Here is an 18,492-nt window from a genome sequence, read left to right on the forward strand (position 1 = left end):
ACAGAACCCGCACACCACAACATTCTACCCTCTCACAGAACTCACACACCAGAACATTCTACCCTCTCACAGACCTGCACACCACAACATTCTACCCTCTCACAGACCTGCACACCACAACATTCTACCCTCTCACAGAACCTGCACACCAGAACATTCTACCCTCTCACAGAACCCGCACACCACAACATTCTACCTTCTCACAGAACTCACACACCACAACATTCTACCCTCTCACAGAACCCGCACACCACAATATTCTACCTCTCACAGAACTCACACACCACAACATTCTACCCACTCACAGACCTGCACACCAGAACATTCTACCCTCTCACAGACCTGCACACCAGAACATTCTACCCTCTCACAGAACCCGCACACCACAACATTCTACCCTTTCACAGAACCCGCACACCACAACATTCTACCCTCTCACAGAACTCACACACCACAACATTCTACCCTCTCACAGAACCCGCACACCACAACATTCTACCCTCTCACAGACCTGCACACCACAACATTCTACCCTCTCACAGAACTCACACACCACAACATTCTACCCTCTCACAGAACCCGCACACCACAACATTCTACCCTCTCACAGACCTGCACACCACAACATTCTACCCTCTCACAGACCTGCACACCACAACATTCTACCCTCTCACAGAACCCGCACACCACAACATTCTACCCTCTCACAGACCTGCACACCACAACATTCTACCCTCTCACAGACCTGCACACCACAACATTCTACCCTCTCACAGACCTGCACACCACAACATTCTACCCTCTCACAGAACTCACACACCACAACATTCTACCCTCTCACAGAACTCACACACCACAACATTCTACCCTCACAGAACTCACACACCACAACATTCTACCCTCTCACAGAACCCGCACACCACAACATTCTACCCTCTCACAGAACTCACACACCACAACATTCTACCCTCTCACAGAACTCACACACCACAACATTCTACCCTCTCACAGAGCTCACACACCACAACATTCTACCCTCTCACAGAACCCACACACCACAACATTCTACCCTCTCACAGAACTCAAACACCACAACATTCTACCTTCTCACAGAACTCACACACCACAACATTCTACCTTCTCACAGAACCTGCACACACAACATTCTACCCTCTCACAGGACCTGCAGACTGGAACACTCTACCCCCTTAAAAAACCTCAAATGCCCAAGGCCCTGCCTCACACAACTTGCACAGCCATGAAGCCTCCACGTAGCACACCAGGGGGAAAGACCTGACCCTCTGCCCGGCTCCTAAGAGAGCCCCAAGCTTGCCCAGTGCTCTGCCTGACACAAGTCTTTCTCTCACCTATGCGTCTAACGTGATTAGGGCAGAGCCTGGGCCACATGGGATGAGCCCTGCCCTGGATGGGCTGGAGACCGAGGTCAGCCATGCGGGATCAGCCGTGCCTGTGACCGACACCAATAAAAACCCAGGACACCAAGACCCAGGAGAGCTCCCCAGCAGGCAGTGCCCATGTGTGTGCTGGAGAGGTTATGCATTAGCAGGGGCTAAACTGGGAGCAGAGCCAGGACTGACACCCAGGCCCCCCCTCCTACGTGAGTCACGGGCCTCTTAACTGCAGCTGGAGAACTGAGGGCTGTTGGCATGACTCAGCAGGAGAGGACATAGGAGGCCCATGCTGGTCCACTGGGTCACTGCCCTGTGGGCCTCTTCCCTGACCAGCCCATTCACTGTCATCACAACCATGCAAGTCCTGGCCTTGCTGAGTCCCTACAGGAAGTCGCTGGACCACAAGGTGGTCCTGAGGACTTGGCCTCACAAGAAAACAATACTCCAAGGACACATGGGGTCCCAATGTTACCCTCACACCCAGTGTCAGGTAAGCATCATGGCCCATGGGAAACCACCCATGAATCCCAAGCACCAGCAGGCAGAGCCATCTTCTTGTCTACCTAGGTCTAGAAGAACCACGGCACACACATGGGGACAGAGACCTACAGGTGGGAGCTCAGGTGACACCTTCCCTGAGGAAATGCAAACCAGAAATGCCCTTCACCTAACCAGAGCGAGTAGACAGTAGTTGGAGGCGGGACACAGGTCTCTGCTCTGTGGGCAGCATCTGGGGCCTTCCCTGTGGCCACAGTGAAGCCAGGGACCCAGAGACCCACCCTCTCCTGTCGCTGGGCCAGAGTCCAGAGGAGAGGCTGGGAAACCAGCAGGGAAGAGACAGACGAAGAGCAACTTCCAGCTCTAACCTCGCTGTCGACGGAAGCACAGGGCTGTGCGCTGGCAACTGCAAGGCCACCCAGGCCCCAGACAGGGCAGCTAAAAAAGATCAAAAAGGCCTTCAGCAAACAACACGATGCTCACCGTCCCACACAAGACACACTGAGGAGTCACTTCCGTCAAACTACAAAGGCTGACAAACAGCTGTACCCAGAACTCAGGAGGAGCTGTGCTGGCAACAAGACAGGCACGAAGCTTTTCCTGAGCCAGGGCTCAGAGCAGCCGCTCTGCCAAGACCACACGGGGAGCTCAAGTAGCACACAGAGAGGCTCGGTGTCACCCCAAATTGTCCATGGACTGGAGGAGCCAAGTATCAAAGTGAACCTTCAAACAGCTTGCCCCAAGAAAGAAACCAGCCCAAAGGCTCGGTGCTGAGTCCATCTGCATGAAATGGTAGAAAACGAAAGACCACAGCAATGAAGGCGACTCAGGGTGCCATGAGCCAGGGGTCTGGGAGGGACCAAAGGCAAAAGGCAGGAGCAACTTCCCAGGGACTCCCTGCACTGCATCCTGGTGGGTGGGGGCTGTACCTGGGACAAAGAGCCAGCCCAGCAAAGCACACGTGGGCAAACACCATCACACGTGAAGTGAGCCCCACAACACCTCAAACCCCGGGGCTACGACCTTCATGCCCTTGGATACTGAGTAATAGCTACTCCTCTTCAGAAAGATGGACACAGAGCACACCGCCCAGACTCTTCCTGGCAATATGATTTTTTTCTTAAGACACTAAATGTAGGTGCAGCATTGTGGTACAGCCAGTTGAGCATCCACTTGGGATGCCTGTCCTGTATCAGGGTGCCTGGCTCAAGTCCTGACTGCTCCTCTTCAAATCCAGCTTCAAGTCCTGACTGCTCCTCTTCAAATCCAGCTTCCTGCTAAAGCAGCCAGGGAGGCAGCAAGTGCTGCATCCCTGCCACCCACGTGGGAGACCTGCATGGAGCTGCTGTTTCTGGCTTCAGCAACCCGAGCCCAGCTGCTGTGGGCATCTGGGGAATGAACAGGCTGACTTCTGTCACTCTGCATTTCAAATAATAAGTAAGACTAAAAAAAGACATAAACCATAAAAACTTAGCTTTTGAGAGGCTTACCTGTACAGCTGACGCTCGTGAAGCTGAAAGTAAAGAACGGAGAGTTATTTGAATAATCTGGGCTTGCAAACACCAGCACATATTCAACATTAACAAGAATCCAAACACGAATAAGGCCTGGAGGCGGATCAAGGCTCTCTAGGCGCTGGGCCAACCGCACGGCCGAGGACAAGGCCTCCCACCCTCTGCTGTGGCCCCATCGACGCCTCAGTAACCATCTCAGCCTCCCGGCCACGTGCACTGCCCTGGGAAGGGAAAGAGGCGGAGAGCGCGAGGGTGGCCATGGTGGCGTGGGAAGGACTAAGCCGTGCTCTGGCCCCAGGGTCTGACTCTCAAACATCCCCGAGACAGTTCACGGCAGAAAACTGACCGTGCCAGACAGGACGCTGCTGTTGCATTTTCTCCACAGGAAATATCCCCATTACTGTCACGGCTAAAATTTACTCAGTGTCCACACTTGGCCAACAATTCTACTCAATCCTTTCAACGCAATTTGCAATTCTTACAAAATCTCAAAGAAGGTTCTATGACTACCCATGTTTTACAGAAACTGAGGCCCAAACATGTGCACAGTCACAGCCTGCACTATCACATGTGAAAAATGTAAGCAAACCAACTAAAGTCCAAGATCAAAATGATAAATTATTACAAAAAAAGGAAATTTTAAATAATATGAAACTCTTGGGGCCAGCATTGTAGCACAGTGGGTAAAGCCACTGCCTGTGATGCCGGCACCTCATATGGGTGTCGGTTCAAGTCTCAGCTGCTCCACTTCCGATCCAGCTCCCTGCTAAGGCACCAGAAGGCTCAAGTGATTAGGCCCCTGCCAACAACATGGAAGACCTGGAAGAAGCTCCTGGCTTTAGCCTGACACAGCCCTGCTCACTGCAGCCATTTGGGTAGTGAAGCAGTAAATGGAAAATCTCTCTCTCTCTTTGTAACTCTGCCTTTCAAATACATAAATCTTTAAAATAGAATATATAGTGACCAGTGCTGTGGCACAGGTTAACCCTCTGCCTGTGGCACCGCCATCCCTATGGGCACCGGTTCTAGTCCCGGCTATGCCTCTTCCAATCCAGCTCTCTGCTGTGGCCCGGGAAAGCAGGAGAAGATGGCCCAAGTGCTTGGGCCCCTGCACCCATGTGGAAAGACCTGGAGGAAGCTCCTGGCTCCTGGCTTCGGATCGGCCCAGCTCCAGCCGTTGCAGCCATCTGGGGAAGTGAACCAGCAGCTGGAAGACCTCTCTCTGTCTCTCCCTCTCACTGTCTGTAACTCTACCTCTCAAATAAATAAAATCTTTTTTTTAAAAAAAAATATAAATCTATTTTGAATAACAAAAAGCAAAACCATTTCATTCCTCATGATTTTTATATGATCCTACAATGCTAAGAGACACAGTTAGATTTTACCTCTTCTGAGTCCAGAAGCCCTTGACAACTGAAAAACCCAGAAAAATGCATAATCTCCCTTCTGCATGAAATGTCCACACAAAATTCTGGATTTACTTTCAGGAGACGCAGCATCCCAGCCTGACATGCAGAGCTAGAACCCAAAGACCCTGCTACAGTTCTGGGTGCCCAGCCTAGCTCATCTGAAACCCCCACTGTGTGCACAAGCACACTGTGGCCACACGAGAAGTCTGTCCCCACCTCCTGCCCTAGAAGGACCCACAGTGGCTGGTCACAGGGTGATGTCAAAGAGGGACTGTGCTCCCAGCGTGGTCACGCCTGGTCACCCTACTGCACCCAGGACAGGAGGTTGTACAGCAGCCCCGGGGCTGAGACGGGCCCCACACAGACCTGCTGGTGAATCTGCTTCAGACCCTGCACAGCCTTCTCATCCAGACAGTCCGTGAGGGGCCTGCAGGAACAGAACATAGCACTGAGGTCAGCGGGACTGAGACCCCATGGCACGCCACAGAGCACGCAGGTGCAGGAAGATGCTCCGGCTCCGGCTGTCCCTGCATCCCCCAGGGTGTATCCTCACTTCTGATTTTACATAAAGACGCAGAGTCACAGGGAATGAGTGGAAGGAAGCACTCGCAATGCTCTGGCCCCAGCAACTTCCTGCTCATCTCTGCTTAAGGGCTCACCTGGCTCCTCAGAAAAGCACAGCCAGCAGGGCTCCCGCCGTTCCCAATGGAGAAGGGTGACCCACTAGGCCCAGTCTGTGTGCACAGGCTGGGACCGAGCCTCCTGTACTAGGCAGAGGAGCCTTTGTGAACAGCCCCCAAACTCAGGGCACAGGACCTCAACACGATTCCCTGGCAGACAACACCCCATACCTGTCACTACTGCTCAGGGAGGGAACATGCCCTGCGCAATCCCACTGGAAGGTGGTTCTGGAAGCTCCTGCCCAGCCCCCTCCAACACACACACGCTCACGCGCACACGCACACCTCCATCTGCCTTTTCTCACAGTGGACGACAGCGGTGCCAGGTTTGGGCTTGGCCCACAGATACCGTCTCACCCCACACAAAGGTGCAGGGTGACCTCTGGTTGTGCAGCTGTGCTCCGGGAATGGGGACACGAGGGGCTCTGCAACCAGACCTTCCTCAGGGCTGGCCAGGCCAGTGAGGTGGGGCCAAGCCAACGCGGTGCTATCCCCATGGTTAGGGAACCACCTCAGCAGTTTTTCTCAGACTGGAGGCTAAGGATCAGGAAACCGTGTGTGTGATGTTTCACTTCACAAACACCAAGGTGAGAAGCCCAGCAGTGGGTACCTCCTCCCTGCTATCTGCGCACACCAGGAAACGCTGCTGCTGCAGGGACAGACGACGCGAGCCTGTGGGCAGCCCACAGCGTCTGACAGCCCAGCTCACTGCCTCAGGAACCAGGGGGCGCCGCTGGGCCCGGGCCACGTTAAGGTCCTTGCAAGCAGAGGTGGGTGGTCCACCCTCGGATGTGACTCACCAGGACAGAGGCCCATTTGCCACTTAACAAATAAATCTTTGGGAACATAGAGACCGCAACACCCGTACAAATAAACAAAAATTAAAACCGCCGAGATGGCCCCAAACCTGCGATCACTGTAATTACAGGGTGGGCACGAGGGGAGGCTTTCCCAGCACAACAGCCTTCTCACGCCGAGGCCTACCTGCCCTGCTGCACCGCGAGCTTGTGCAACGCGTGGGTAAGCTCCGCGCAGGCGAGGATCGCCCCATGCCGGCTGTGCAGATCCGGGCTCAGCGTCATGGACAGCAGCCGGGGGAGAACTGTGGGAGACAGGGCCGGGAAGGCAGGTGGAAAGGGGCTTGTGGGGTCTCCAGTCACTCAGAAAACACAACCCCCCCGAGACCAAAAGCCGCGCCTGGATGGCTCTGGACAACACAGAAAAGCAAGGTTCGAGGCGTGTGTGTTTTCCCCACTGCCAAGTAGGGTCCTGACTTATTCTAAGTGGCAAACACGGGCACGACTCAGGTTTCACTTGAACCAGAATGAGGCTACCAGACGAGACCTTGCTGCTCTGCTCCGAAGCAGGCTCCACATGGAGGCAGACAGAATCCTCCGTCCAGACATTCCCAGATGCGAGCAAGATGAGCGGCCTGGAAACCAGGTGCCACCGGAGCTTGGCGGGCATTCTGACGGGCGTCGCCATTTTCACATTTTCGTGATGAGGCCTACAGACTCTGCCCAGATGCTGGCACTTACACACAGCCTAGAGGCTCCCAGTACACACACACACACACGCATGCACACACGCTCACGTGCACACACATGTCCACGTGCTCATACACACGTGTGTACACATGCTCACATGCAATGCACACGTTCACATGAACATATACGTGTACATACGGTCACGTGCACATATATACACATGTACACACATGCTTACATACACAGGCACACGCATACACACACCCCCTGGGTAAACCCATGGCCAATTCATCCAACACTTCCCAGCAAGAGGGAGACAAAACATTGTTTTCAGCAGGCAGACACACGCACACACACACACACACACACACACCCCTCTGTCCCGCATACAGCAGGCGCTGAGTATGCACATGCATGCCTGGGTCTGTACGTGTGGTCACACGTGTGCCTGCAGGATGGCTGGGGCGCACCTACCGTGAGTGGCGCAGTACTCGGGTGCTCGTGGGGCCAGGTTGTGCAGTGCCTTCGCTGACAGCTCTCTGATGACCCTGGGGGGAGGGGTTACAGCAAAAAGGGTCAAATCCTTTACGTTGATGAGTCCGGCAGTCATCAATTCATAGATGGCATCAGTCTCAGCTGGCCACTTCTCAGGACCCATGACGAAAACAGGACATGTCTGCCCTTTCTCCCGGGTGCCACATGGCGAAGGGGATCACCGAACACCTGCCCGGTGTGGTCGGCTCGATGACACCTGCACTCACCCCCCGGCTCAGCCTGACATACACGTGGCGTTTGCTGGAAAGCTGAAAACACCCAACAGTGGGACACGGGCAGAAAAGGCCCTGAGGCCCTCCTGGCCTGCGGCTCCTGCCTGGGCTCCACGGAGGTGCAGGATGGGCTCACTGGACAGTACCTGAGAGCCCGGGCCCCAGCTCCTCCAGCCAGCAGCACCAGATCAAGAGCAATCACTAGGGAGTCTGTAAGGACACAGAGCTGTGATGGGGCGTTAAGGAAACACTCAAGGCAGGATCTTAATTTCATTATCAGAACCTCCAAGCCTACAGCACTGGAAAGAAACACAGCTGATCCCGTCCAGGAGTGCCACTGCCCCAGCCCTGGGCCCGACGGTCCTCGGGGTCTCGTGACCTGCTCAGGTGTCTATTTCCAACAGTAAACAGAACACTCCTCAAGGCAGCTGATGTCTGTGTGCCAACACCATGCACACACGTTAATCAGAAACAGTGGCAGTAGGAGCAAGTGACATACACAGCAGGCTACGCCACTGCTTGGGATAGCTACACCCCACAGCAGAGTGCCTGGCTCAAGTCCCAGCTGCGCTGCCTCTGATCCCAGCTTCCTGCTAACACATACCCATACAGCAGGGAACCTTTGACCCACATGGCAGACCTCGATGGAGTTCCTGGCTTCTGACTGGCCTGGCCCAGGCCTCGCTATTGTGGCCGTTTGGGGAGTGAACCCGCAGGTGGGAGATTAAGCTCTGTCTCTTCTTCTCTGTCATTCTGCCTTCCAACTAAATAAAAATAAACAAGCACTTTCAAAAGAGGAGTCAGCACTATAGCATAACAGGTAAAGACACTGCCTGCAATGCCCACATTCTATATGGGCACTGGTTCAAGTCCTGGCTGCTCCTTTATGATCCATCTCCCAGCTAATGCGCCTGGGAAAGTAGTGGAAGATGGGCCCCTGCACCCACATGGGAGACCTGCAAGAAGCCCCTGGCTCCTGGCTTCAGCCTAGCCCAGCCTTGGTCGTTGCGGCCATTTGGGGAATATGCCAGCGATGAATGATCTCTCTCTCTCTCTCTGTCTTTCAAAACATAACAACAAAGGAAGGCACTGCACTAGTACCACCACCGCCACCAAGCACAACATAAACTGTTCAATTCCAAGAAGCCATTTCACCAGGAGCACGTGAAGAACTGCTTGTTGCAACAGCAAAGCGTCCCAAGGCTGCCGAGCGCTCTTAGGCTTCGACACACACCTTCCCCCGTGTCACCTGGAGCAGGAGCTTTCTTTCTTTAAAAATATTTTGAGAGTCAAGATGGCGGAATAGGGAGGGAGCTCACTGCTCTAGTCTAGGGGAAGATAGTTTAAAAAAGGTGGAGAGGCCGGTGCCATGGCTTAATAGGCTAATCCTCCGCCTGCGGAGCCGGCACACCGGGTTCTAGTCCCGGTTGGGGCGCCAGATTCTGTCCCGGTCGCTCCTCTTCCTGTCCAGCTCTCTGCTGTGGCCCGGGAGTGCAGTGGAGGAAGGACAAGTGCTTGGGCCCTGCACCCGCAAGGGAGACCAGGAGAAGCACCTGGCTCCTGGCTTCAGATCAGCACAGTGTGCCGGCCACAGCGGCCATTGTGGGGTGAACCAATGGAAAAGGAAGACCTTTCTCTCTCTCTCTCACTGTCCACTCTGCCTGTCAAAAATAATAATAAATAAATAAATAAATAAATAAATAAATAAATAAATAAAAAAAAAAGGTGGAGAGAGCAGTCTCAGGGAAGAGTTAGTAGGAACATGGCAGAGGAAACTCCACGCAAATTAGAGGGACACAGTGGGCCTACGTGGAGGGTGTGGACGTGCACAGCTCAGGACCCAGCAGCGAGAGCCTCAGCACCGGCCTTGGAGTGAGGTGCGACCAGACTGCAGCCGCCCACGCCGCTGAGAATAAAGCAGTGGGAAGAGCCTGGCGGGAGTCTGGCTTGGAGCCCTGCAGGGGACAGTGTACCTGCTAACATAGAGGGAAATACAGGGGGCACATTCCTCCCTCCCTGACCACCCAGCATTGAGAGAGGCCGGGCACCGTTTGGGACATATGTAACAACTGCACCAGCCTGTGTCCGTGCCTAGCAACCAGCCCAAGAAGAGATGCCTGAGTCTGGCTGGGGGCTCCTGACTGCGGGAGCCTTGTGTACTGGGGCCTACGCAGACACTGGGGCTGCATGTGAGGACACGGAACGTGGCTGGGACTCTGGGCAGGCACTGCAGGCGGCTCCACATGCTCGGGGCTCCCTGACTGCCTGGTGAGGGTCACTGCTGCAGGATCCATGCTCGCACCAAGGACTGCACAGACTCTTTGTGGGGTTCTGGTGGCAACATGTATGAAAACTGTACCCCCTGGGGCTAGCGCCCAGGCACTGGTCTCCTTTGAGGAGAGAAGGAGAGCGTGAGACTATGCTAACAGAGCTAAACAAACTGCCCCTCTGATAAAAGAAAAAAGAAAGAGATTTACCGTGCCCAACTTGGAGTCACCTTGGACACTCCCCTCACCCTGGAGCACGATCAGAGCTCCCTGCCACAGCCGGCAGACCTCAGGGTATTCAGTGAAAGAGCAGACACTGCACTAAGTCCCAGAGGCATGGCTCAAAGATAAAGCCATCACAGTGGGGAAAAACCAACAAGTATCACCACAAACACCTAAAAATAAGTGCAGCAATTCAAGAAACAATAAGGAAGACAACACGATACCCCTAAAGGAACACAACAACACTTCAATACTAGACTGTGAAATGAAGAGATCGAAGAAATGCCAGAAATGGAATTCAAAAAATTGATTGTAGGATTATGTAGAAGCAATCAGACACAAACCCACAAACTAAAGAAATGTGTACATGACATGAAAGAAAATTTTCTCATGAAATTGAGATTTTAAAGAGAAATCCAAACAAAATATAGAAATAAAACAGTGCTGGAGATCTACGGGACACTACCATATGACCAGCATACAGGCCTCAGGAGTTCCTGAAGGTGCGGAAAGAGAAAATGCACTAGAAACCCATTTTGGGGGGAATAATTACAGAAAACTTCCCTAATTTGGAGAAAGAATGGGATGTCCAAGTACAGGAAGCACACAGACCTCCTAATAGACATGACCAGAAAAGATCCTCACCACAACACATTGTAGTCAAACTCTCCACAGTAAAACATAAAGATTCTAACATGTGCACGAAGAAATGCCAGATTACTTTCAGAGAATCTCCAATTACTCACAACTGACTTATCAGAAACCCTATAGACTAGGAGAGAATGGCAAGATGTATTCCAAGTCTTAAGAGAAAAAAACTGTCAACCCAGAATACTGTGCCCTGCAAAGCTCTCATTTATGAACGAAGGTGAAATAAAGATGTTCCCTAACAAACAGAAATCGAAAGAATTTGTCACCACTCACCCAGCCTGACAGAAGATGCTTAAGGATAAACATGGTCATCACTGTGAAGGAAGGTAAAGGCAGAAAATCTCCCAGTAAACATACAAAGGAAATCCAAAGTAAACGATAGGACTACTAATGGGAAAATGGCAGGGCCAGTTACTTATCAACAGTCACCTTGAATGTTAATGGCCTCAACTCTCCAGTTACAAGATACAGACATGGGGCCTGTGCTGTGGCCTCACGGGTAAAGCTGCTGCCTGCAGTGCCAGCATCCCAAATGGATGCCAGTTCAAATCCCAGCTGTTCCACTTCTGATCCAGCTCTCTGCTGGCCTGGGAAACAGTGGAAGATGGCCCACGTCCTTGGGTCCCTGTACCCTCGTGGGAGACCCAGAAGAAGCTCCTGGCTCCTGGCTTTGGATGGGCATAGCTCCAGCCATTGTGGCCAACTGGGTAGTAGACTAGCAGACGGAAGAACCCTCCTACACCACCAACCCTGCCTATTAAATAAATCAATAAATCTTTTAAAAAATATATGGGATACAGCAAAAGCAGTGGTAAGAGGCAAGTTTATAGCAATTGGTGCCCACATCAAGAAATTGGAAAGCACCAAATAAATGAGCTATCAGTGTATCTCAAGGACCTGGAAAAACAACAGCAAACCAAACTCAAAACTAGCAGAAAAGAAATAATTAAAATTAGAGAATAAATAAACATAGCTGAAACAAAATACAAAATATCAGCAAAATTAAAAGCTGGTTTTTTGAAAAAATAAACAAAATTGACACACCACAGGCCCAATAAACAAAAAAAAAAAAAAAAAGGAGAAGGCCCAAATCAATAAAATTAAAGATGAAAAAGAAATTACTACAAAGAGCTGTATGCCAACAAATTGGGAAACCTAAAAGAAATGGATAGATTCCTGAACACATACAATCTACCTAAATTGAGCCATGAAGACAAAGAAAACATAAACAGACCCATAACCAAGACAGAAAGTGAATCAGTAATAATAAGGATCCTCTCAATGAAGAAAAGCCCAGGACCGGACGGCTTCACTGCTGAATTCTACCAGACACTGCCCACCCCCTAGAAACCTTCTATTTAAGGAAAACAAACTTCATATATTTCATAATTACAAATTCAGAACCAAGCTGGATTTATCCCAGGTATGCAGGGATGCTTTAACAACCACAAATCAATCAATGTGATACATCACATTAACAAGTTGAACAACAAAAACATATTATCTCAACAAATACAGAGAAAGCATTTGATAAAACACAACACCCTTTCATGATGAAAACTTTAAGCAATAGGGTATAGAAGGAACATTCCTCAACACAATCAAGGCAATTTATGACAAACCCACAGCCAGCATCCTATTGAATGGGGAAAAGTTGGAAGCATTCCCACTGAGATCTGGAATCAGACAAGGATGTCCACTCTCACCACTGATATTCAATATAGTTCTGGAAGTTTTAGCCAGAGCCATTAGGCAAGAAAAAGAAATCAAAGAGAAACAAATTGGGAAGGAGGAAGTCAAATTATCCCTATTGCAGACGACCTGATTCTATATGTAGAGGATCCAAAAGACTCCACTAAGAGACTATTGGAACTCATAGAAGAGTTTGGTAAAGTAGAAGGATATAAAATCAATACACAAAAATCAACAGCCTTTGTATACATAGACAATGCCATGGCTGAGAAAGAGTTTCTAAGACCAATCTCATTCACAATAGCTACAAAAAAAATCAAATACCTTGGAATAAATTTAACCAAGGATGTCAAAGATCTCTACAATGAGAATTACAAAACATGAAAGAAATAGAAGACACAAAAAAATGGAAAAATCTTCCATGTTCATAAATTGGAAGAATCAATATAATCAAAACGTCCATACTATAGAAAGCAATTTACAGATTCAACATGATACCAATCAAAATATCAAGGACATTCTTCTCAGATATAGAAAAAATTATGCTGAAATTCGTTTGGAAACACAGGACACCCCAAATAGCTAAAGCAGTCTTATACAACAAAAACAAAGCTGGAGGCATCACAATACCAGATTACAAGACATACTGCAGGGCAGTTATAATCAAAACAGCCTGGTACTAGTACAAAAACAGATGGATAGACCAATGGGACAGAACAGAAACACCAGAAATCAACCCACCCATCTACGTGCAACTTATCTTTGACAAAGGAGCTAACATCAACCCCTGGAGCAAGCACAGTTTCTTCAAGAAATGCTGCTGGGAAAGCTGGATCTCCACATGCGGAAGTATGAAGCAAGACCCCTACCTCACACCTTACACAAACATCCACTCAACATGGATTACAGATCTAAATCTACGACCCCATACCATCAAATTATTAGAGAACACTGGGGAAACCCTGCAAGACACTGGCATAGGCAAAGAGTTCTTGGGAAAGACCCCAGAGGCACAGGCAATCAAAACCAAAATTGACAAATGGGATTATATCAAATTGAGAAGCTTCTGCACTACAAAAGAAACTTCAGCAAAGTGAAGAGGCAACTGACAGAATGGGAGAAATTATTTGCAAACTATGCAACTCATAAAGGATTAATAACCAGAATAGATAAGAGATCAAGAAACTCAACAACAACAACACAGTCAAGAAAAGGGCAAAGGACTTAAACAGGCATTTTCAAAACAGCAAATCCAAAAGGAGAACAGACACATGAAAAAACGCTCAGGATCATCAGCCGTCAGGGAAATGTGAATCAAAACCTAGTGAAATATCACCGCACCTCATCAGAAGAGCTCACATACAGAAGTCAACAAACAACAAATGCCGGTGAGGATGTGGGAAAAAGGTGCCCTAATCCACTGTTACTGGGAATGTAAACTGGTAAGCCACTGTGGAAGACTATGGAGATACCTCAGAAATCTGAATATAGACCTACCACATGACCCAGCCATCCCACTCCTGGGAATTTACCCAAGGGAAATGAAATCAGCATATGAAAGAGTTATCTGTACCTACATGTTTATTGCAGCTCAATTCACAGTAGCTAAGACATGGAATCAACCCCAATGCCTGAAACTGAAGACTGGATAAAGAAATTATGAGATATATACACCATGGAATACTACACAGTAGTTAAAAAAAATGGAACCTGTCATTTGCAACAAAATGGATGAAACTAGATAGCATCATGATTAGTGAAATAAGCCAGTCCCAAAAGGACAAATACCACATGTTCTCCCTGATCTGTGATAACTAACAGAGCACCTAAAAGGTAATCTCTAGAAGTGAAACTGACACTCTGAGAAGCAGTGACTTGGAACAGCCCTCATCTGGAATGTTGAAGAACACTTTTCCCCCTACTATTTGTAGAGTTAACTGTATGTGTATAAAGTTAACTGAAAATAGATCTCAGTAAAAAATAAGAATGGGAATAGGAGAGGGAGGAGAAAGAGGGGTGAGAGTGTGGGTGGAAGGGCAGGTATGGTGGGAAGAATCACTATATTCCTAAAGTTGCATTTATGAAAAGTATGAAGTTTGCATTCCTTAAATAAAAGGTTTCCAGAGAAAAAACAGTTTAACTTTTATATCTAACCTAAGATCTAAAATGATAAAACCCTGAAGAAAATACAGGGCAAAAGCTTTACAACATTAGATTTAGCAATGATTTCTTGAATGTGACAACAAAAGAATAAACACCAGAAGACTGGACGACATTAAAATTAAAACTTCTCTGCACCAGAGCACACAGCAGAGAGAAGGAGCCTACTGAGTAAGAGGAAACACCTGCACATCCTCTGTCTGACTGCTATCGAGAATGCACAACAAATCTATTAAAAAATGGGGCAAAAGACTTCAAAAGATTTTTCTCAGGCCAGCGCCACGGCTCACTAGGCTAATCCTCCGCCTAGAGGCGCCGGCACACCGGGTTCTAGTCCCGGTCGGGGCGCCGGATTCTGTCCCGGTTGCCCCTCTTCCAGGCCAGCCCTCTGCTGTGGCCAGGGAGTGCAGTGGAGGATGGCCCAGGTGCTTGGGCCCTGCACCCCATGGGAGACCAGGAAAAGCACCTGGCTCCTGGCTCCTGCCATCGGATCAGCGCGGTGCGCCGGCCGCAGCGCGCCGGCCGCGGCGGCCATTGGAGGGTGAACCAACGGCAAAGGAAGACCTTTCTCTCTGTCTCTCTCTCTCACTGTCCACTCTGCCTGTCAAAAAAATAAAAAAAAATAAAAAAAAAATTATAAAAAAAAAATATTTTTCTCCAAGTATGCTAAGGCAGACAACAAGCACATGAGAGACGGGCAATGACACCAATCATCAGGGCAATGCGAACCAAAAACACAGTGAGATGCCAACTCTCACCCAGGAAACAAGTGCTGGTGAGGACACGGGCGAACCGGAGCCCTGCCCCCTGCTGTTAGGAATGCAGAATGCGCAGCCCCCACGGAATCAGTATGGTGGCGCCTCAAAAATCAGGAACAGAATCACGCTGCGACCCAGCAGATCCACCATGGGCACAAACTCCAAAGAGCTGGGAGCTCAGAGCGCCCCAAGCCCACAGCAGCAGCCAACAGAGGGACAGAAAGAGACACCCGACACTGCTCAGCCTCAGAAAGAAGGAACCTCAAGGGCATCATGCTGAATGACGTCCGTCAGTCACAGAAAGACAGAAAGGGTTCCCCTTTCATGAGGCTCCTTGGGGAGTCAAACTCAAAGAGACACAAAGGACAATGAGGGCTGCCAGTGGCAGGGGCGGGCGAGGAGTTAGTGTTGATGGGACGCTGGGTCCTGCAAGCTGACAGGGACAGTGGTCACAGCTGCACAGCCATCTGAATGCAGCTGACACCCCTAAACCTAACAGTTAAAACTGGTTAAGATGGTAAACATTCCATAATCTACCAGTTAAAAGATTTAAAATTACATTCATCCTGAGGTATCAATTGGCTATGTATCAGGAAACTTTTAAAAAGAAACACAGGACAACGGGATAGCCCAGCCCTCAGAACCAACCTGCTCAAGGGGCAGCACTGCTTGAGATTCCTAAAGGTGCCTGCTACGGGGATCCCACACACTGCGGGAGCTTCTGCAGGAATCCTCTGAGCTCCCATGGGTGCGAGCCTTGCTTCTTGCCTGAAAGTCAGAGGGGCCCTATTCATAGCCTCTCAGCAGGAATCCCAGGCCAAGGGCAGAGACATCTCCAGTTTTCGAAAACTGTAATTCTGCAAGGTCACGGTCACCCTCTGTGAACCCTAAAGCTCTAGGAAAAGAGCTGGTGTGAGCGTGAGAACCTGCAGAAAGGAAGACCAGACGATGCTTTCAGGTCCCTCAGCTCTGCATTTCTTCTCTAAGTCTCTGCTAGAAAGATTTCTTTAAAAATTTTTATTAAAGATTTATTTATGTATTTATTTATTTATTTGAAAGGCAAAGTGGGACTGGCGCTGTGGCGTAGCAGGTAAAGCTTCTGCCTACAGTGCCAGCATCCCCTATGGGTGCCAGTTCGAGACTCGGCTGCTCTACTTCTGATCCAGCTCTTTGCTATGGCCTGGGAAAGCAGTAGAGGATGGCCCAAGTCCTTGGAGACCTGGAAGAGGCTCCTGGCTCCTGGCTTCAGATTGGCACAGCTCTGCCGTTGCAGCCAACTGGGGAGTGAACCAGTGGATGGAAGACCTTTCCCTCTCTCTGTATAACTCTGACTTTCAAATAAATAAATAAATAAATCTTTTTAAAAAAGAAAAGCAGAGTTACAGAGAAGCAGAGGCAAAGAGAGAAAGAGAGGTCTTCCATCTGCTAGTTCATTCTCCAAGTGGCCACAACAGATGGAGCTAGGCCAATCTGAAGCCAGGAGCCAGGAGCTTCTCCGGGTCTCCATCGTGGGTGCAGCAGCCCAAGAACTTGCGCCATCTTCTACTGCTTTCCCAGGCCATAGCAAAGAGCTGGATACAAAGTGAAATAGCCGGGACTCAAACTGGCACCCATATGGGATGCCGGCACTGCAGGAGGCAGCTTTACTTGCTACGGCACAGTGACAGCCCCTCTAAAAAATTTTTTAAACAAAAAAGGCAATGGGGAAAAAAAATGAAAAACAAGCAGTAAAATGGCAGGCATAAATTGAACTATGCTGATATTTAAAAATCAAATCTGAATGGGCTGAACAGCTCACAGAAAAAGGCAGAGGTTGGCAAACTGGGTATAAAAACAAGCAGTATATCAAAAGGCGCCCAGACTAGAAGCAAAAGAGATCAAGTCACTAGGATAGCAGCTACTGACTGGCAGTAGGCCAAACCCAGTCTGAGGCCTCTTTGTCTAAGGTCCTAAGCTAAAAATGGTTCTATTTTTTAAAGGGCTGTACAGGGAAAAGAAATGATAAAGTATTTGGGACAGAGACCTAAGATATTTATTCTCTGGCCCTTTAAGGAAAAAGCCTACCAGCATGCATATACTGGGGATACCAAATTATTAGGACAAAAGTGGTGAGAGACAAGGACCAGGGCCGGCACACCAAGAAGATAAAACAACAGATAGATACAATCTACCAGGAGTCTCCCACCCAAAACGTGAAGGAAGAACTGCCAGAACTGAAGAAGTGGTGGACGTAACGGTAACAGCTGGGGACTTGGACAGCTCATTCAGGAGAGGACCCTGTGGCCAGGGGGCTGAGCTGCCCTGTGTGATGCCCACACCCCACATCAGAGTACCTGAGGCCAAGTCTTGGCGACCTTGTGCTCAGAAACAGCTCCCTGCTAACAGGCATGGGAAGCAGCAGGTGATGGCCCAAGTGCTTGTCCTGCCACCCACATGGGAGACCTGGCTGGCATTCCTGGCTCCTGGCATCCAGCCCTGGCTGGTGCAGGTATGTGACGGATGTGTCTCTCCATCTCTACCTTTACAACTTTATTTTCAATATCTGATTGAGTGATAAGCTGGTGAGACAAGCTCTGCCCAGAGGACCCGGGCTCCTACTCACAAGAGGTTTTGGTGCCACATATGCAGGTATGTCTCAAACATCAAAAACAGAGACCATCACCTGGAAGCTAAGGGTGACCAACAGGAAACAAAGGGCACATCTCCTGGACCCCGTGGGCACCACAGCACACAGCCACAAGTAACCAAACTTTCAAGGCCTTTGTCCTCAAAAGAACTTTCTGCAAAAGACACACCCTAAAACTGGAACTCTGGACGTACACCCTCACAAAGTGACTGACGTCCACAGGCATTTACCATCTTTAGATCCGTGTGTGACAGGCAGTGACACAGCCTTCCTAGGCAAAGATAATCTGGCCTCCTAGAGGAGGTAATAACAGCACTAATGCTCTGTTTATGTTCTGGGTTGCACACTT

General features: G+C 49.6%; 1 protein-coding gene across 5 annotated transcripts in view; it reads right to left on the reverse strand.

The window, feature by feature from the left end:
* TBCD (tubulin folding cofactor D) overlaps positions 1-18,492 on the reverse strand; it is a 180,341-nt gene that overhangs the window by 31,514 nt on the left and 130,335 nt on the right. For all 5 annotated transcript variants that reach the window (XM_089318508.1, XM_002723042.6, XM_089318509.1 and 2 more), the window contains 4 exons: positions 7,475-7,548; positions 6,498-6,615; positions 5,200-5,260; positions 3,401-3,423 (listed from right to left, as the gene is read on the reverse strand). In XM_089318508.1, coding sequence (XP_089174634.1) covers positions 3,401-3,423; positions 5,200-5,260; positions 6,498-6,615; positions 7,475-7,548 — 276 coding nt within the window. The remainder of the gene's footprint in view (positions 1-3,400; positions 3,424-5,199; positions 5,261-6,497; positions 6,616-7,474; positions 7,549-18,492) is intronic.

This window comes from Oryctolagus cuniculus, chromosome 17 (genome assembly GCF_051225735.1).
Source record: "Oryctolagus cuniculus isolate XC-2025 breed Fujian yellow rabbit chromosome 17, ASM5122573v1, whole genome shotgun sequence".
Classification (NCBI taxonomy): domain Eukaryota; kingdom Metazoa; phylum Chordata; class Mammalia; order Lagomorpha; family Leporidae; genus Oryctolagus; species Oryctolagus cuniculus.